Source organism: Aythya ferina (assembly GCF_964211825.1).
Source record: "Aythya ferina genome assembly, chromosome: 1".
Taxonomy (NCBI): domain Eukaryota; kingdom Metazoa; phylum Chordata; class Aves; order Anseriformes; family Anatidae; genus Aythya; species Aythya ferina.
The window spans coordinates 174647336-174668679 of NC_140296.1; the positions used below are offsets into that span (position 1 = coordinate 174647336).

The window sequence follows — 21344 nt, forward strand, 5'->3', positions numbered from 1 at the left end:
TTCACTCACAGGAAACATTCAGGTTTCAAATACATTTTTTCAGAAAAAAGGTATCTCTAGTGCTTGCAACTACTACATTTTTACAAAATCAGTTTCTTAAATGAAGACAGGAGGAAAATGTCTGGGAAATACAATAAAAGACTATTTTTCAGTGCAGTGTAATAGGCATAGGCAGCTCCAAGTCTCTTTGGAGAAAAACAGCTCCTTTGCCAGATGTACTTAAGCACATGGCTCCTGCTGGATGAACATGAGGCACCTCTAATCACTTCTCTCAGACTGTTCTCCAAGTCAAACCAAACAAAACAGACTCAGAAGACCAATATTTAAGTTCTACTATTTGTTGTTTTCTTGTGATGCTAAAAAGAGGTGTTGTGAACATATATATCTTCTGCTGAACTACCTACTGGTGAGTTGCTGAGTGTTAGAAAATGAAGTAGTTGTAAATTTATCTACATTTTCTTGGCTGATGCTGTAGGTTTGGCCAAAATTAGATGACAAACCACTGTTGTTGAAATTGACTTACCCCATATTCCCATAAATACTGCAAACACCAGGGTTCCAAAGCTATCAAATATACAGAGTTTCTGGAAAAAAAAAAAAAAAGAAGAAGAAAAAAGAAAAAAAGAAAAAAAGGCTTGACATATAGTTGACTAGTATTTTCTTCTACACTGACCCAGAACTGAAGCTGCTTACTGAACAAGTTGATTTTTAGCTTTTGTGTAGTTTAATAAACAATCTTGGTAGTATTTCCTCAATTTCTGTCAATGTACTCTCCAGTAAACTAAGGAAATTAAATGCAAAGCCTGGGATTAAAAGTATAAGCCAAATATACAGCAAGAGGATAGTAAAACAGTGTGCTATCAGACTTCCTTCCATCAGTTGCATAGGAAGAGGAAAACAGTGCTTCTGGTTTGGGAGCTCAGCATACAGCTATGTATTTTTAATACAGACACAAAAAGACAATGGACACATCTGCTTTGCATGAGTGAGATGACAACAAGTCAAGCTAGTTAGTAAAAACACATTCTAATGAGATACCTCTGTGGTGACAATTTGCCTTTTATTTCCATCATATCTTTTTCCATATTTTCTTTCTTTTGCCCTTTAAGTGCGCTCAAGCAATGCTGTTCATTATGGCCGGGCAAAATATTTTTAATGAACAGCTGAAAAATTGTCACTTTGGAGTGACAGAATCTATGGAAGGAATGACAAAAGGCTAACACTAGCCTTGTGACACAAGTTAACGGGGAAAGAAAGGCAAGTCCCCAGGCAGAAATTTAGAGGAAGATCCTGGCCATGTCATGGCTAACAGGAAACGACTAAGTCACAACTCCCGTCATGGCTAACACCAGCCTCTCCAGGTACTCATCTCCTCCTTGACAACTCAGGTCAAATTCAAGGCACAGCTTCAGCTAACTTCTTTGGGGAGGGGGGAAGGAGTATTTAGAAATGTCAAAACATGCTTTAAACATTTCCTAAGAAAAATAAACTCAGTTACTGAATCAAGACTTCAATGATTGAACGTTTGTTTTGTTTCATTTTGCTTTGCAAAAAGGAAAGAAAAAACTCAAAATGAAGCCGCGGTATTTCATTTTCAATTAAAAAATATTTTAGTCCCATATCAAATATTTGGGGGCTATGTGACATAAAAAACAAAACAAAACAAAACAAACAAACAAAAAACAATTTATTTTTTTCACTTTAGAAGTGGACCTTTTTTAAAATTGTTGTTTTAACTTTTTACAGTTCAGTTGCTGTATCAAAAGGCACAAGTATTTGCACAGCTCTAGTAGTATGCAGGGGATTAGTGGAGAACAACATTGTTTTAGATGTAGTACTAGGGAAAGTGCAACTAAAGTTCAATAGCATGCCTATAAGCTGCAAATGTAGTTACCTTGGATGATTCACAAGTGCTGGTGAGGTTCCAGTAGGTACATACTTTATCACACTGAGGGCACATTATGATATTACCTCCTATGTTGGGATCACATACTTCTTGGCTAAAAACAAAACTAGTCAGTCACTCTAAATTCTTTAGTCCTTATGTGCACATAAGGACAGTGCAATATTGTCAGGGAAGTGAGAAATAAGTAACCAGTGATCTGCTCTCAAGAATTCCCCTCCTTCCCACTCCCACAAATGTATCCCGGTTTCCATTTTTAGCCCTCATCTCAAAAGTAGATGACCTGGAGGGAAAATAACTTCCATCTCTTATACACAGTACTATTTCTCAGAATGTTTCACACTAAAAATAAAATGATTCTTCAAAGATCTCATGCTCTTCAGTAGGAAACCCACAGCTGCACACAGGTAGGATATCATTGCAAGCCCAAGGGGAGAAGGAAAAGGAAGGTTGCCTACTGGAGCAAGGAGTAGCTGCAGAACCAAAACGGCTACCTAGTCCCTGTGGTCCTCTAAAGAGGCTCAAATTGGAAAATGGGCATGGTAGATCTGTCTCATAAGAGGTGGCAAAAGAGTTTGGCTTCTTTAATGCAGTATGGTGGAAGCTAAAAGGTGATGTAATTGCTTTCTGTAAATACATCAGCAACACAAACACCAGGGAAGATGAACCGTTTAACTAAATGATAATAAGGCTAAATTGGTATAAAGTGGCCACTGGAATGGTGCTCTGGAAGAGCTCTTCTGCATGGTTTATAAAAGTAAACTCCATTCCTGAGTGGGGCTGTACAGTGTGATGTCCTATACGTGATTTGGCACAATGACCCAAGTGTTTTTTCCTTGGTCATTGTGCCGTGATTCAGTCTCACCATATTCTGATGAGGAAATCTGTGTCATTACTATGATTCTGTTCCCAATGTATCATGGGCAGCTGAAGCTCCCTGTGCTGTTGCTCTTCCTGTTTTCTTCTCTCAGAACAAGGAAAGAAAGTTCAGGGGTTTTATCATGGTCTTTGGATACGTTCTTTAAGGATTCCCACATTGAAAATGATGTTACAGAAATTTGTATTGGCTTCTGATGATCATTTTTTTCTTTTTATTTCTACACTAGGTGTGGTAACCTAGTGCAAAATATAAAGAAAATCCTGAAATAGCAAACTCAGATGTCTAGCACTCTAATGGTTCATGGACATCTAGTATTCTTCTATCTCATATTTTATACCTTGACTTTCAAATCCATAACCATTGTTGTTCTCAGGCTCTTTTATTTTGTCTCTTTTATTATGCCATGTCTTGCAAACTTTGTACAGTAGGGGATGGATCAAAACTGTGTGTAATATTAAAATAGGCCTGATCAAGTACCTCCATGTGCAGTTGTCTTTTGTCAGGCATCCATACAGAAAACAGCCAACTCCTACAAATGCAGCTACAATCAGCATATTAGTGTAAAAGCCCAGCCAAGCAAAATAGATTCCAATTTTCTCTCCGTAGTATTTCCTGTGGAGGAGAAAGGTTTAAGGTTTTGTTTATTTGTTGGTTTTTAAATGAAAAGCAATAAATTTCAAATGACTCTTCATTTCATACATTTTGTGCCTACTGTTATTGTCACATTCCTCTGGTCAGAACATTGGTATTGCAGAAGTATTACAGCTGGGTGTTTCTACCACCACTTTTATGCTTGTATAAGAGGTTAGGAAGGGAAAGAAAATAAAAAAGAGAGGAAGATCATACCTTGCAGAGAAAAAAATTAAATGGATGACTTTTCATGAACTGGAAACCAGTTAATGAAACCAAATTCAAAGTATGCTTCCATGCATGAGCTGATACAGGTATATGTACCTGCCTGTGTCTTTTTGACACCCAGAACCCAGACCTGTCATGTAAATTCCTAGCTCCCTCTGCATTAGTCAAGCCCTAGTCACACCACGGAGTCACTGAATCACAGAATATCTTGAGCTGGATGGTATCCACAAGGATCATTGAGTCCAGCTCTTGGCTCTGCACAGGACCACCCAAAAATTAGACCATACATCTGGGACTGTTTTACAAAAGTTTCTTGAACTCCAGCAGGCTCAGTGCCATGATCACTGACCTGGGCAGCCTGTCCCAGTGCCTGACCACCCTCTGGGTGAAGAACCTTTCCCTGACACCCAGCCTGACCCTCCCCTGTCCCAGCTCCATGACATTCCCTCATGTCCACTAACCTGATAAAATCCAGGGGTTGCAGCTTGAAAATGTTTTTAGGGTGAGCCCATTCTCTGTAGAGGAGGTATCGTTCACTTGGGCAGGCAGGATCTGTTGATGGGTGCCGAAAACTAGACTGTAAAACAGAAAGATCGTGGGAAGAAGACACCATTAATCTAAAGAACATGGATCAGTTCACATCTCTTCAGACCCTGTGCCACAAACCCAAAGCTTGTAATAACCTTTTTGTCACTGCAAGCCAGGAAAAGTTTCAGTAATCATCTCTAAGAGTGCATGAGGATTCAGGATGGAAGGTTGTCAGAAAGACACTGAATACTAAAGCAAGAGCTTTACACATGTGGGTTGAAAGTAACAGACACTCTCCATGAACTTAAATCTAAGCCCATGTCAGTGTCTTGGCACTCAGTAAGACAAAACAGAAAAGGATCCAGTCTAATTAGAGAACAGAACTTCATTAAAATGGATTTTATGTAGCTCTAACATGTTAATGTAATTTGCTTTAGAACAATATTGTTCTAGAATGAAGGCTGGAAAGTCCAAGGGATACATCCAGGGAGTCTAGTCTCTGTTTTATATTTATATTTAAAAGAGAGTTGACACAGAGGTAATCCTCGTGTTTTTTTTTTTTTTTACCAAGTTATTGGAAAATCTATTTCAATAAAGGTTGTTTTATTTGGTGGAATTTTCTATTCTGTATCTATGATGTGGCAAGAAAAGTCACTTTTCTAGAAATATATAAGTTACTTTTGATTTTCAGAGTAGCTGTGATATATAATTTTAATTGCATAAAAAGACAGTCATTAATTATAAGGCATATTGAGTCCAAATTCCCCATGCCATGATAGAAATAGCTTGCAAGGAAGGTTTTAAATCTTTAAAAGACAACCTTAAAAATGGATAGTCACGAATGTTATTAATTCTATCCTGTAAAGCTTTGGGTTACGTCCAAGAAACATGATTTGTCTTGATTCTGACTTAAAGATTTTCTTGAAATCCTTTAAGGCCTCCTGAATATTTTAAGTAGAGTTGAAACATCTCGAGTAGTTCCCATTCCTGACCTCCCACTTTCTCCATTTCTTCTCAGCAGAACACACCTCAGACACAGAAGAGTGGTTCCAATGGGGGAGGAGGTGTAGATACAATGCACAAAATCAGATCTGTCTTTCCTTACTGTATCCCATTTGCAGCATCACACTGAGTTTTTGTTGTCAAATACCCTGAAGTCTGATTTCTTTTTTTTTTTTTTTCCTTCATTTTCTTTTTCTGTGGCATTACTAGTCTTTATATGCAAAACAATTTTTAGTACAATTTGCTTACATGTGCTTAAATGATATACTTTAAAAATAAAAAAGCTTTAGGAGTGTAGCTACAAAAGTCAGAATTCATATTATTGCAAGGTGAAATCCAATCCAGTTAAACATTTGACTCTGACATCCTTTACTGAGGTGTTGTACTGGGACTCTCGCAAAAATGTGGGTTTCGTGATATTTGGGAACTGTGGAAATGCTTCTCACAACGTAAGACTGTCATACACCCTAAAATGAGACTTGTATTCTAAATCTTTATTAAAATGGTATTCTACATTTCTATTAAAATGTTATTTGATAGGGATTTTAATGCTGAAAAACAGAATACCAATAAAATTGCTAAAACTGATTTAGAAGTGATGACACAGTGCATCATGGGAAAGCATCACTTGAGTGCTCCCAGGTTCCTCTTTTGGCCAGACACTTTACTAACCTACATCTTCAAGAGAATACAAGATTAATGTCTTCTAAATAAAATATATCATGTTTCAGTTATGGAGCTACATTTTTAACCAACAGTGTTTTGGAGAAAAACCTCTTAAGCCAAACTATGTCATATTCTACTATGTGGACAGAAAAAACAGTCGAGCAGTAAGACAGGCAATTGTGCTTGTATTTTTTGCCGTGAAGAACACACATAAACTCTCGAGCTGCAGACTTCTATTTCTAAATACATCATTGTGACAAAAGTGGACTTACATCATGAAGGGGAAATGCTGCTTTGTAGATTCCAGAGTCCAGTAATTTGTTAATGCCAAACTTCTTCACATTGTTTTTGGTTGCATATTCCACACGGGACAGGATGAAATGAACCTGAAATTTACAAAATATTTTTTGTCTCTTGCAATGTGAAAGTAATCATGCACAACAATACCTGTTTCAAGATGTAAGCGAGTTATGAAAAGGTAAGCAGTGTAGACACATTTGATTGCACTGGCTAGACGAATCATTCAAATTTCCCCATTTAAATTCTGGTGGAACAGAAAAGTGACAAATGTACAGGCTGTTTCATAAATAACACAGGACTGTAATGTCCCAAATATTTCCAAATTTTCAGGAAGATTTCATGAAGGTAATTGCACCGATTTGATTAAAATATGTTTTTGCCTTTAAAAGATTAAAAGCTAGAAATATTTGTAGACTTACAATTCGGCTTCTAGTTGCAGGATTGAAAAATGTGTCTTTGTCTTGAATATAAAAGTTGGACAAATGTTCCTTTTCAAAGGGGGCAGTGAAAAACTCTTGCTCAGGCTTGATGATATTTTCATCCACTCTGAAGAGACTAGTAAACCAGTTGAATGCTGACTCTCGGGTTTTCAGGTCATCGGGCTGCAGAGGCAATTTGATGTGCATAACCTCTGCATATGTGCATAGCACTTCCCAAGGTGCATGCACTTTCACAAAAACAAGTTTTTCATCCAAAACCTAAATGCAAGAATATTAAAAATATGTGTATAAGAAAATGAAATCATTTTTCATAACATTTATTAAACTATCCAGACCTTTCTTTCCCTTGACCTAATAGCTAGCTCATAGCTAGCTAGCAATGGCTCACAGATGATCTATTTGAAGTTGCATTTACTGTCCATCTTAGTGAATATACCATTAGCTTAGGTGGAAGCATGCCAGAGAGAATGGCCATGCAGCTATGGATGCTGATGGGCAATATGAACCTCCAGTTTTTTAGGGAGAATGGGTAGAGAGAGAAGGGAGTCAGACCAGACTGCTGAATTATGGAAGACGGCCAAAAGTTAGTACAGCTACAGAGCCACGTCAGGCTGCCAGGAAATGGTTTACTTCCTCATGAATGTGAACAGCCAAACTGGTTCCTTGTACATGCAGCAAGAGCTCTCATGGCATAAATCAAACAAACACTGTGAGGTCATGGACTCTTGGGTGCACCTTGGGAGGAAGGGGCGAAAAGACCTTTTCAGGTGCCCACTTTATTACCAAGCAAATGAACTCTGTAAGTGACTGTCTTGCTTGTCCCCTGACAGACCCAAGCCTAAAGCTGTGGCCCTGAAGGAGAGAAAGGAAAGGTGGCTTCGTGACATTTTTATTCTGCCTGGATTCTCCACTGCCCTGGGTGCTGAGCAGCCCTCACAGTGCAGACAGCAGCTCTGGCAGCTGTTGTACATTGCAGGAGGCTCCTGAGCTGCCCACAGACAGGTGTAGCCCAAAATACACAGACTGTGCCAGTTACAACTATTCCCCCTGTGCCATGGCTCACAGGGGTCTGGGGGCTGGGTCACCTACAGGAGCCCTGCACTGCCCTTCTGGAATTGGAGCCTTTCCTTGGAGCATGACTGTCCCTGTTTATATTCTCAGTCAGAAGCGAACACCAACGAACATCCCACTTTCCAGCTTTTATTTTGTAGAGGGAGAAACAGATGCAAAGTTTACGTGACTTTGCATCAGGTCAGAGAAACACTACTGACGGGAAAAAAAAAAAAAAGCTTGCTTTTTATTTTATTTTATTTTATTTTATTTTATTTTATTTTATTTTATTTTATTTTATTTTATTTTATTTTATTTTATTTTATTTTATTTTATTTTATTTTATTATGATTATGATTATTTTTTTTTATTCCTGAGAGGAGAACACTGTTAAGTTCAATTTATCTATCCAATTCCTTATCCACATAGAGGAAGATTCGTCTCTCAGGCACAAAGGAGTGCAGACAAAGAAAAGAGCACTCACCGATCTTGTTGCTTCGAGCTGCAAGCCGTTGTTTATCAGGTTTGATTCATATACTTGTCTCTTCCTCTGTTAAAAGGTATTGAAAATTGTAAAGCATCTGTTCCGAATACATATGCACAGAAGAATGGAATTGCCAGAAGGAGATAACATTAACAAATTGGGACTCATTGCTTTATTCCTGAATAAAGGCTAGGCATGCAGTGCAGTTCTCAAAGTGACTTGGTGACACTACTTTTTTACTCCCTGACTGTTTTTCTGCCATTTGGACATTGTTTTTTGTGTTTGTATACTCTGCACTTAAGAGATTCTGTGCCTCTTGTACAGCAACTTTGAGTTTTCAAGAGGGAACAGTCCAATGGTTTCTGTAGCCTTGTTCTCTTCCACCAGCATAGCTGCCTTAAGAGCAGTGCTTAAGATCCAGTCTTCTTGTTACTGTGAAGGATCACAGTCAATAAATTATTTATTAGATGAAGTCTTAGAAACTTTGATAGGTACATGGAAACTGGTCTTTAGGACCAAATTCAAGACCCACCCACTCTAGGAGGCAAAAAGAGCTGAAGTTTTAAGGGGTTCTCCATGGAATCATTAGGATTGATCATTCAGGATCATCTGGTCCAACCAATGAACATGTCAACTGTATCACTATATAAACTTCATCCCATTCTTTAATGTTCAAAGACTTTTGAAAATCCCTGAAGGAGAAAAAATATTTTTCCAAAGCTCTAGCAATTCTTGGAATTAATATCTTGTTAGTTCTCAACTGCAGCATCTGCATTTAGCAATGGTTATGATGGATTCATTTCATATTTTGTAAAAAGATATTTCTTTGATCTCTTTTGGATTTCTCTGCCTTTTTATTCCAATTACTATCATCTTCTTCTTGGGTTAGGGACAGGGAGATCCAAATATTTCAATCTGTTTTCTTCTTTCATCAATACATACCACATTTCTGCTTATTTGTCTCCTTTCTCAGGATAAAAACACAATCCCAAACTTTCAAAGCACTCTTCACAGAGATATCTCTCTATGTCCTCCTAATTTATGTGTTTATTGGTGACCTCATAATGTTCTTCATGATTTTTTTCTGTGTACATACAAAATAGCACCTATACAATACATATTTATAATATAATATATATAATATGTTGTTACCTAGTGTCAAGGTAACTGTACCTTGATGAGGACACTTAGCATAGCTGTTTCCCATGAAATCTAAGTCTACTCCTTTTACTGAGAGTATCGACTTAGAATCCCAAATGAGAATGAGGTTTTTCCTCACAGCAATATATTTCCTTGCATTTGCCAACATTTCATGTGTAATAGTGTTCTCCATTCTCCTTCAAAGCTAAAGGTTCTTGTTGGCTTGGCTTCTGAGTAAACTACATAACTATTTCCTCTGTGATTTTTGCTATATCATAACTCAATCCCCTTACCAGGTCATTAAAAAATGTAGTGCACAGGAGTTGTTTGTTATTCCACTATTCATTCTTTCGCCATGATGAAAATTATTCATTTCATCCTACTTCTTTACATCTTCCCTATACATGTGTTTTTTTGTAAGGTGAATAATAATGAATTATGTAAACATTTCAACATAAGTTCTGCTTTGTTTCAATTAATAAAAAAGGCACAGGTCTAAATACCTGTTTCATTTCTTACAAAATAGCACAAAAAACAGAGGCTGAGCAATTCTCATTTGTATGAGTCTAATGCTATTTTTTTTTTAATCTTACTTTTCAGATTGCTTTAATAATTTATTATGGCAAGGAGTTCCCCAAATTAATTATGCCCTCAGAATCTTGGAGGAATGTTGACAATATTAAGGTTTCTAATAATGCATTAATGCAAGTAGTGAGAAACAAAGCCCCTGGGAACCTTTGCTAATTAGGGGCTTTGCTATTTTATATAAATGATTGAATTATGTGTATGATAGTCTAAGGAGAAGCTAGTCTTTTACCCAAAGGAGTCTATAGTGGTTTTGCATTGAGTGGGGAATACAGTGTAAAGATGTGATGGCTTATTTGGCTGGATTGTGGGACTGTTCCAAGTTTATTTTAGTACACAGTATTTTGCTCAGCCACCTGCAAGGTTAAGTTGTAATAATAACGTAACCATGGTAATGTTGCTGATCTAAAACTGACATTGATTTTGATAATTGAATACCTAGCCAATTGACTGAGACACTATGACATATAACCATATGCAGTCTTAAGAAAGGGAAAGCTTAATGTAAATAAATACCAAGTGTTACAGGCATACAGAAGGGTTAGCTCTTGGGAGCTCCTTTTTCACCAAAGTGCTTTCAATGTCTCACCATTGTCTTGTCAGAGTCTAGAAACTGGTAGTAGATTACTAGCAGATTTTTCTCTGTGTTTCATAAATGGTAGGGAGCACTTGCTTTGATTACATAAATAGAAGAATGCCAACTCATATTTTTGTTTAGTTTCTTTTGAGCAGAGAAAAGTTCCCTGTAACGGTATCAGTGTGGCTTCAGGGGAACAATCCTAACAAGAAAGTAATGTTTGAATAGCCACCTGTGCCTTACCTGGCAGGCAACAGATAAATCACAGTTAGCAAGAGAAAGAACACTGGGCCCACAGACTCCCCCATGGAAATCAGCTAAAGGAAGTAGAAAGGATCACTGTATCAATATTAGATGATAACTCTCAGAGTTTATTTAATGATATTTGGAGGCTTTTCTGCCAGTCCCCACTGCCAGCATCAGGAAATTAATTGATTGAGAAGCTCTACTTGTGTTTTTAAAGTCAGCTTCTTTCCCTTGTGTTTGAGGGTAATCACAAAAATGTGAAGCAGAATATGCTATAAAGGCTCTGATGCAGAAGAGTAAACCCAAAGAACTCCAACTGCATATTTTCTGAGGTACCCTATGATTTGAAGCCAGCCTCACAATTGTTTGACACCTGACTCACAGCCACACAGAACTGTCAATATTCTGGCCTAGCCCTACTCTCAACAGTGTGTCCTAGCCACCCTGTTTGGAAAGACTCATTTCTGGTCCCATGAATGTATGCAGTAACTTCAGAGTAATTCCCTCCTTCCATTTGTCCTTCCATTCACCAAGCAGTTTTGGTCTGGAGTTAACTCAGGAACAGAGATCTCGTTTTGGTGAGTTCCTGCTTCAAAACCTATCCAACCAGCAGAGATCAGAGCAGGTGTGGTTGCCGTCCTTCAGTTTCAAAGGTCTCTTTCATCTTTGTTATCAAACTTCCTGGGTAGGTTTGCTGGGAACACCACGGGCATATAGAGCCTGCCATCCTCTACTGTGTCAGATTACAGCATGAAATGGCGCTGAGCTATTGCTCATTCTGTAACCCCAAATATTGTTCTTTCTCCATGGGTGTGTAACATGTGAGACAACAGGAGATGTGCAATTGATTCATTGAAAACTATTCAAGCTTTTTGTTTTTGGCTATCTAATTTAAACAAGTCTAGAGGCAGGAACTGTTTGCTTATGAAGGCAAACTTCTCCAGCTTTGCTGAAGTTCCCTGTACAACTGTACATTAAATAAAAATAAAAAGGAAAAGTATGTAGTACTGTCTGTGAATCATAGGTTTTCATTTAATTTGCAAAGAAAATTTGGATATTTCTACAAAGCACAGATTACTTCACGGCTAGAAATGAAGGTTTTGCCCACATTCTTTCTTAAGAATCTGTTTATTTCTGCTGGGGAGAAGCAGATGGACTAAAATTATATTCTGCACTGATTTATTTTGAATATGTCTGTTTGGCATTGACCCTTTAACTTTCAACAGTGAGCTACTTGAGTATCCTGAAAGATAAAACTGGCATTTTGGAGCATTCTGAGAAAGGATGGTGATATTTAATTTCTATTCTGATGACATCCTATCCAGACAAAAAGTGTATATAAATTATGAAGTTTAAAAAACATGCTTTGGGCAGTGATTTCAATTACTTACAAGGCAGAGTTTCTGAAATCTGCTCCTGACAGTCTGATTTTTGTTTGTGCTTGCAAAAATAATTGTATACCAACTTAGAAAGGTTTGGAATTCAAATTGAGTTACTTATACAAACCTAATCTGGTAACTTTTGTATCTGTAAATTATGTTAGAAACTTCCTTAAACATTGATTTAATTAGTTTGGTTTTTGTCTCTAAACCAGATTTCAGAAGCACATGAGAATGAGGGAAGCACAACACTACTGAATATCTCTGAGTGCTTCAGAACACCACATTTTTGTTCCTTCTATTCAAACTACCTTAATGTTTTTAGATAATTTTTCCTTTGTCTCCTCTGAGCCATTTTCCCAAGAATGTTATTAATTAATATAAATTAACACTGGGTCGTTTTCTCAATTACACTTATGCACTTCTTTTTAAGAAGGACAGAAAACCATTTAATATAAAGATGGTCTTAGGATCTGATTCTCCTCTTGCTACTGAGGAATACATGGATCTGTATCCCATTTCTGTGAACCCAGTAAGCTGGATACCTAGGTTGGGGTCACATTTTCAAATCTTTCCCCTAACTTCAGTAAGCATTTGGGGACTCCTCTACTCTTACCATTAACAAAGCGGCCAAGGGCAACTCCCAAAATTTTTCATTTCAGAAAAGGGAATCAAAAGATATCCTCTGGCAATTTCAATTCTGCCCTGACATCTACATCATGAAGTCAGGTAGGGTGTAGTGTGAGTCAGACAGAATTCATCCCAGTGACTACATTTCCTGGTCCCTACCTTGCACAGACCTGTAATGGTGTGCTTGGCAATGAGGACTGATGGTAGCCTCAGTGAAGTGAGGATTTCACCCTGTGACAACAGATTTCACTGGATCTGCTCTTCCTTAATAAGTTGGAATTTTAAAAGTCTGTGAACAGTAAACCCCATATAAATCCATCAGGGGAGTCAAAGAAAGAGTAGTATGAGCAAGGGACCTATTCAGACCTAAAGCACATTGAATTACCGGAGATACTGTTTATAAAATTTGTAATTTTTAGTTTGTCATTGATCAGAGACAGTGACATATGCAGTAGTTAAAGCTGATTGTAAATGACAATATTCCTCAATTTGGTACCTTGTATTTCATCACAGGGGCAGAACTTATTTGCCCCCCCCAGTATACATGTATATAACCAAATAAACAACATTGTCATTGAAGACAAATTATCAATTAGGTTTTATGCCTACAGGAATGATATCTGTATATATCTTGGGCAGAAGCATCTCCCAAACTTTCTGGGAACTGTGGTAGACCAAAATATTAATTCTGTCATAGGAATACAGCTTCCTCTGCTTGCATAGCAAGTGACCTCAAGTGAGAGTATGCACCTCTCTATTTCTGAGGTGACTGAAGTGCTTTCATGCTTGGAGCTGACCTGCACCAATCCCATGCTAAAAGTTAGAAAATCTGAATCTATTTAAGTTTTAAAAGATTTTTCCCTCAACAATAGATAAGGGAAATGTATTTCTAAACTAATGATGCCTGTATGTGAAGCACTGGGGGGAGGGAGTCAGTACTTCTGAGCTGTATCACAGGAGCTTGGTTATGACCAGGTGACTCATTTCAGCTTACATTATAGACTCATTGAACATAATCCTTCCTTCATTCCCTCTGCTCCTTCCTTTACCTTTCAGTGTCCTCTGGTACCTTACCCTTTGTTTGTGTAATATTTTGTCTGTTTCATGATCAGCTTTGGATTTTGTCATTAGTTCTCCAGCTCAGTGTCATCATACTTGTATCCATTGTTCTTGTCTTTGAAAATCCTCTTCATCCTAGTCTCTTACTGTTGCTTTCTTCTGCCCTTTCAGCACTGTTTATGTTCCCAATAGCAAAATTCTTGCCCATGCCTTCCTCTGTACTACTACAGCTTCAGATTCTCCCTGTCCATGGAAATCCCAGCAGTGACAATTGCTGTCACCTCTGTAATCATCTTCCTGCTGACACATCTTCACCATCACTTGCAATCTCACAGAGTGGTAATGGCAGAGTTGTTATGTAATTGAAAACAGGGCCACCTCTGAGGTCAGACCACGTTGGTTAGGGAGCATTTGGTCAGGTCTTGAAAAGTTGAAGGACAGAGACTGCACAGCTTTGCTGTGGCAACCTGTTTCACCGCCTTTGAAGTTTATCCTTATCCAGTCTGAACCTCTCTTGTTTCAGTTTGTGCCTGTTGTTTTTTGTCATTCCTCCATGCCCTACTGTGAAGAATCTGACACTGTCTTCCTGGTTACCTCCTTGTAGCTACTCAGGAACTACTGTTAGATCAACCCAAAACCTCCTCTTCTCCAGGCTGAACAAGGACAATTCTCTCAGCCTTTCCTCGCAGGGCACGTGCTTCAGCTCCTGATCATCATGGTTTCCCACCATTGAACTTGCCCCAGACCTTTGAAAGCAAACTCTAAGTGCATTACCCACAATTTTCTGGTCTAATTATTCATGGTTTAGTTCTGACTAATGTCCTAAAATTAATGTTGCACTAAAAATACTATTCCGTGGCTTATGTTTAATTTTCACCACTATTTGAAAAAGATACTTATTGTATTTTTACATACATCTGGGCAATGGCCAAATATTCCAAACATAAAAATAAAATGCTAATTTGTATATATATACATATATATATATATACATATATACATATGTATATAAATTTTCTAAAGGGGCAGCTTCTTGTTTCTAATGACCTCTTTCAATTTATTTTTATTGCTGATCCTGTGGTCATGTGTAATGCAACATCCACCCACTGCAGGCCTCTCTTAAACCCTACTAACCACATTCCTTATAGCTGCCCTGATAATGCCAATGACAACACTGAAATGAATATCAACCAGCTAGCTACAGGCCTTTTTACTCCTACTCTCCTCTTTCCAAACGGCAAATCATTGTTTGTATATGAGCTGCTTTCAGTAGTGTCTTTGTCCTTGCCTGTCTCTACCAGAGGCTGCTGGAACATAGGGAACTGCTAAATCAGAGGAGGAAGTGGTGGGTGGGAGAGCGCAGATTCCAAGGGGACTGCAGTCCAGTGGATGCACATTTCTCAGGCAGTTCACAATTTAAAAAGTTCAGTGGCATGACTGAGCTTGTTGAAGCATCAAGCAGTCCTGGCCTGAGTAAATTTTTTTTTTTCAAGGTCCTTAGGGAGGGCCAAGTGTCAAGGGAAAAGTGATACCCGGAGAAAGCATGGTAGCAAAGTAACATACAAGTATTTCCCATGAAAGACTTACTTAGGTACTTTACCGGGCAGAATGTCAGCAGCTATGTACATGACTCTCATCTGGTCAGCTGCCTCCTTCCAAGGTTTCCCCTGAATACCCTGATTTTAATACCAAGGTTCCCTATGGGCCTAATTCAAGCACTGTAAGTACAGAAAATTGTCCTAGTCTGAAGATCTTGTTGTCTAATTCTAACTGGGATCCTGACACCAGAATTTTTCTGCTCACATCTCCTGAAGGGTTCCTTCCCAGGAGCATGCCCTGAGGTCACCCAGCACACACTGGCAGACACAGTATGCACTACTCTGCCTAGACACAGGTCTAGTGGCTTGATCTCCTATCTCTTCACTGCTCAGTTTGATGGGCTTCAGCCTCACAGCCCTCAGAAACACTCCTAAGGCAGGGCAATGCCATTGCCACTCTGGGTGAGGGCACTATCTTTTCTGCTCTAACACCCAACAAATGACTCAGATTTGTACTAAAAATAACTTACCTTTTGCTTTTTACGATCAATCCTCTTATGAGTCATTTTTTTGGTTTCATCTTCGTACACCAAAACAAAGTCAATTCTTCGCTGCCCATCGCTGAAGAACAAGGAGTCAGGTTTATTGTCAAAATCAGCCTGTAAGACAGGTAGGATTGGTTAACATGAAGGATTTTATTCAGCGCTTCCTTCCTTGCTTCATGTAACACAGAATATCAGTGAAAAGAGAAATTCAGCGCATATTAGACATATAACAAGGAGTCAAAAATGACATGAAAATTAGCATGAAGTAGGCTGGAGAAAAATCTGTCCAGAGGAGTTTGGCAGGTCTCTGCATGACATAAGGACAGCAGTACTTTGACCTAATTTTTTTCTTTAAAAATAGTGTATTAGCTTTTGTCAATGGGAGAAGCATTGGGATGTAGCACCATTTCTAAATAATGCATCTGTCAAGTAATTTACATCCTGTCATGATACAATATTCTGTCTACAAGATATGCTGTCTCCTGATGGGAATCTCAGAATTAGAGCATACCCATCTGTCTTCTTACCTGCCAGAAGTTTCAGCATCTCTGCAATTAAAAAAAAAAAAAAAAAAAAAAGCAGCAGTTTTATGCATGTTGATTCAAAACAATCATTGCCCAGAGAATAAAGAACATGGCCAGGCTGCAGATGAGTTCTCAGAATGGACACATTCTACATGGATTTATTTATTTCTCTTTTTATTAGCAAAATCTCAGCAAGTAGAAAACCTTGTTGTATGCTGCACATCCATCATGTTAAAATATATGCCAAAATAAAAAGGATTAATATATCCATAAGCTATTATCTAGTCCCCAGAGGAAAGTAGAAAAGATTGTCGTACCCACTAATAACATCTTAATGTGTTATTTCATGTGTATAACAACACAGACACATTGATGATGGGGTAGCCTGAATTTTCAAGTAACGTTTTCATAGATTATTAGAATACTCTGTGGGCACTATCACAAGTAACAACACCCCTCTCAGTTGATACATAATTGTAATGCTACCAGAAATGTCATGTTACATAATGAGTACCAAACTCTAAGTTATTTGGCTCGATCCTTACATGGGATTAATAAGGGTAGTGCCACTGAATTTACAGAATATCAAAAGGACTCAGTGTTGTGTTACAGATGGTAAGATCTCAAAAACTAGCAGGATTCCCATACAGAACTGCAGAGGAGCATTGCCTTCCAGACATCTGGGCATGCAGGGTGGCTTAGGACAGACTCAGGCCAGGCAAAATGACCCAGAGTAATCTCTAGAACATGCTGTGCAGGGTTCATGGAAAAGATTCTCAGATGTCATCTCCCTGAAATCTCTCTCTCAGTGCAGACCAAGCCTCATGAGGGATGCCAGGCATTCCAGCCACATGGGGTAGAGTTTTGGGAATGCCTTGTCCACAGCAGAGTTCAGAGAAATGCGGATTTGGTGTCAGAGACTCCCTACCTGCAGCCTGCAGAGGTTATTCTTCAACTGTAATAAAACTGATGAGAATGGCAGTCGTCAGTCAGGAGCATCCTGGTTCCAAGGGACAGGCAACATTTTAGGAATAACACTTCAGTGTTTCCAAAACAAAATTTCCCTGTGAGTTTTATTCCAAACCTCTCCCTGTAGACTATTTTGTTACTGCTTCTTTGGCTGGGTCAAAACAAGAGTTGACCAAGTGTCTCCCCATAACTAAGACAAAAATTCCTTATTTTAAATAAACTGAGGGGAGTTTAAACTCAATACTTCTTATGTTGTATGTACAAAGGCTAGAAACTGTTGCAAAGGAGGTTCTGTTAACTTACTTATTTCAACAGTTTAATCAGATTCTTGGTTAGAACAGTTCTCTTTGAATCCCACATGTGCTGAGACATTTGTGACAACCCTGACAGCAAGCAGCTGCTGACATACTTACATATATATATATCTATATATGCTGACATACGGCTGCTATACAGATATATCATATGTTAGTTCACAGCCTGGCCTAGGACTCGGGAAACACCTAAGCAGTCACCAAATCAACAGACAGCTGCACACAGTAATGGTTTAGGAAGAATGGTTTAAGCTTTCAGATGGCATCACCAGACTACAATTGCAGTGAGCATGTCTATCACCCAAACGAAGTCACAGACGAAAATTTCTAAATTCATGAGAACTAGAGCTGGAGAAGTCCCATCAAGCAACCAGACTTGAGGTGCTGGCACAGCAGCACAAGGGTGCAAGGAAAGCTGAGGGCAGCCAGACCCTGAGCATGAGCACGGCCCCTGCAGCCTCTGTGCTCCTCTGGGGCCCCAGCAATCTCTGTTTCTGGCTAAAATTGCCCTGTGTTGCAATGCTGGAAACACAGAACCCAGCCTTGTGATAATGAGTAACAAGGGGAAGTGTTACCAGTGCCTAAAATGGAAGGATTTTTAATTGTGCCTCTTCTTCTTTTGAATCTTAGAAACAGCAGCCTAGTGATTTTGTCTAAAGAGAAAGAGTCTTGGTGTGAAATTTATGCACTTGAAAACGTAAAAGTAGTAATAGCTTTCAAGTGTTTTTTCTTACAGCTTTTAGTTATTTTCCCTATATGACCTATGCACAGGATAGAAAGGAAATAACAAACAGCAAATAAAAGATCAAGTTTTTCCTAATTTGTGATTGCATAACTTCACTAAGTATTTTTTCCTTTGAACCTTGTCTCCTTTAAGCATATAAAACCTATGTGTAACTTACTGATAACTGGCTTAAATGGATTGACAATAACCAGATACTGCCCATTAATCAGCATCCTGACTCATGAATTTATGTACGTATGTGTTTTTGTACACATTAGTATATGCATGTTACCATACACATACATCTTTTTATACATAACAAACTCTGGTATATATAATTGAATACAGCCAAAAGATTAATCAGAATTGGGCTGCATGAACCCAGATACACAGAATTTCATACTCCTGGAGTTGACTTCTTAGATGTAATCTCCATTGTTTTTAATTACTAGGGCAATGTCCTATTGACCTGTCAATAGACATTTTATATATCAATAAAGTAATAAAGAGTTGGCTCATTAAGCCTGAATACTTAAGAGATCAAGATTAAGACCCACACAAATCAATTGTAACATAAAATTTAATGTTGCTTAATTAAAAGTAAGAAGTAAAATGTGAAAGGGAATGTAATGGTTAAAGTTCTGGCAGTCATATTAGCTTAGATGTGTGATATGTCTTATAATCCCCACTGGATAGTTTGTAATGAAAAATCATATATTATTCAACATAATTACCAGAGGAAAAACAGAACTGGAAACAAAAAATATGTGCTGTACACTGAAGTTAGTAATTCCTTGGAGACAATGTTTGCTTTGTTAATATGGAATATTATTTGACAATATTACAAATGTTATTATCAGGCAAATGAATACAAGTTTGTGTGCATACACACACACACACACACACACATACGTTAATGGGGCTGAAATTCCAATACATAATTTTGCTTAAGTATCAGTAGCACTTTACAACCAAAAATAATGAACAGGTCCATTGATACCTCTTTGTTATGGAAGAAACAAACATGGGGTCTATTTATGGCACTTTCTAATTTTCTTAGCCTCAGCATAATCACATTTTAAGTACTAAGGGAGACAATCATTTGTGCACTTTAATGCTGTAATAATACCTGAGTGGATAGCAGGTTAATATTGATTAACATCATTAATGAATAAAAAAATGCATTTAGCTGTAAAATACCAATGATATTTAGCACATACTCTGCAGTGCTGTACAATCTCAAAGTGCTGTACATCAATTTCTTGCCTTCCACAGTGAGACAAGGAGCCATTAGCTGCATTATTAGCAGGAGGAACCTGCAATTCTTTGGATCACTTTGGGTACCTCTACATGAGCTAGCCCAGAGTCAGGGTGTCCACCTTCATGTGGGTGCACCCCTGTGTTTCAGGCCACATCAGGGAGCAGATCAGCGGATATTAGCTCCAAGGGATGAGACCGGTGGTGGTCTTTATTAACAAAAACCCCAGAAATGTGTATAATGCAGATGTTACATCCTCAGCTTTAAAAGTACTGTTTTATAGACGTGGAGCTCTGGTCCTTGCAAGCAGCTGGGGTGCATGTAGTGGGAAGCGAGGATGGGAAACCCTGCACCGCTGCTGATGCACGCATCCATGGGAGGTGCCTGCAATGAGCACATACCCTGGTCCCCAGAGGTATGGCATCCAAAACTAAGTGACCAAAAACCAGTGGTGGAGCCCACCCTCAGCCTCTCAGAGCTTCTCAGGAAGGGGGATGCTGCCTGCCCTTCTCCATGTGTAACCAGGCTTGCCGGTATCGAAGGGGAGTTGCCGTGTCTGACTCTGGAGACTGCGCCCGTAGCCATGGCTACACGCGATCGCTGCGGCAGAAGATGAAAGCAGACCTGAAGCTACCCTCAGCAACGGTGATGCTGCATTCCAGGGGAGGAGAAGCGGTGGCGTTACACAGCCTTCACTGCTCCAGGTTCCTCGGGGCATTACATTATTAAACAAACGGTGGGAATAATGGTGGGAAGGGCAGCACAGAGGCAAGAATGAAAAAAATTACGTGAATGGGATTTGCAGTTATTTATTACTTACTACACCCTGAACAAGCATGGTATTTTAAATTTTTTTTTTTTTTTTTTTTTTTTTTTTTTTATAAATAGCAAGAGATTCTACAGGAATCTCTTCTGCAGGGAGGATAAAAGACGTACTTTATTTTGTCTGCATGAGCCTTCGGTGTGACTGTCAATAGCAGCAAATGTAATCATTACTGGAGGGATAAACTACTTGTCTACAGGCTCACATAGTTTTCAGATAGCTTCAAAACAGGTTCCCGCAGCACGGCAGGAGGTAAATCAGTGCTGGGAAAGGAGAGCTGAGCACAGCCTGTGTAACTCGCCTCTGCTGATGGTACCTGCAGAGAGTCCTCGTGCTCGAGCATGGAGCCTGCCCTTTGGGACACCCACGGGTTACCTATCAGCTGCGGGTTTTACCTCCATGAAAATGTCACTGTGCCTGTTTAGGGACACGTTTATTTCTTTCTACAGGCCTCAGGAACCTTCTTCTCCAACCAAGTAATTAAAAAAGAAACACGTGATATTGCCAGGATATCAAAAAACATCATTATTCGTAAAGTGCGCTGAGCTCATCTGGTGGGAATGTTACAGAAACGTAAAGTTCTTCTTATTACAACAGCTATTTCATAAGATCTGTAATTACTTTACATTCTGAGTGACCAACAAAGACAACTGCTCTGACACCAAGACAAACACAAGTATGTGCTACCTCAGGATATAAATTTATTTGCATACCTCAAGAAACTAACGTTGATGTGTCTCCATAGGGCAATAAAACTATCGTGCATTTAACATTTTTCCTCATGACTCACATTTGCTAATAAAAACAGAGGGCTGTGTCAGTTCTGTTTTTAGCAACAATGAGATTATTAGCAAGATCACTATCAGAAGTGTTTTTTCTGTACCCCAACATGCAAAGACATTTTTGGCATGTAGTAAATTGA

The 21344-nt window shown here is 38.7% G+C and overlaps 1 protein-coding gene and 1 long non-coding RNA gene across 2 annotated transcripts in view; one reads left to right on the forward strand and one right to left on the reverse strand.

Moving 5' to 3' along the window:
• Positions 1 to 21344, forward strand: part of LOC311431127 — a 106863-nt gene that overhangs the window by 72220 nt on the left and 13299 nt on the right. The gene's annotated exons all lie outside the window — the stretch shown is intronic.
• Positions 1 to 21344, reverse strand: part of ANO6 (anoctamin 6) — a 73023-nt gene that overhangs the window by 20154 nt on the left and 31525 nt on the right. The window contains exons 3-10 of the mRNA XM_084508350.1: positions 15796 to 15924; positions 8112 to 8177; positions 6557 to 6835; positions 6110 to 6223; positions 4103 to 4218; positions 3261 to 3395; positions 1895 to 2000; positions 524 to 584 (exon numbers count right to left, since the gene is read on the reverse strand). Of these exons, the coding sequence (XP_084364476.1) occupies positions 524 to 584; positions 1895 to 2000; positions 3261 to 3395; positions 4103 to 4218; positions 6110 to 6223; positions 6557 to 6835; positions 8112 to 8177; positions 15796 to 15924 (1006 nt within the window). The remainder of the gene's footprint in view (positions 1 to 523; positions 585 to 1894; positions 2001 to 3260; positions 3396 to 4102; positions 4219 to 6109; positions 6224 to 6556; positions 6836 to 8111; positions 8178 to 15795; positions 15925 to 21344) is intronic.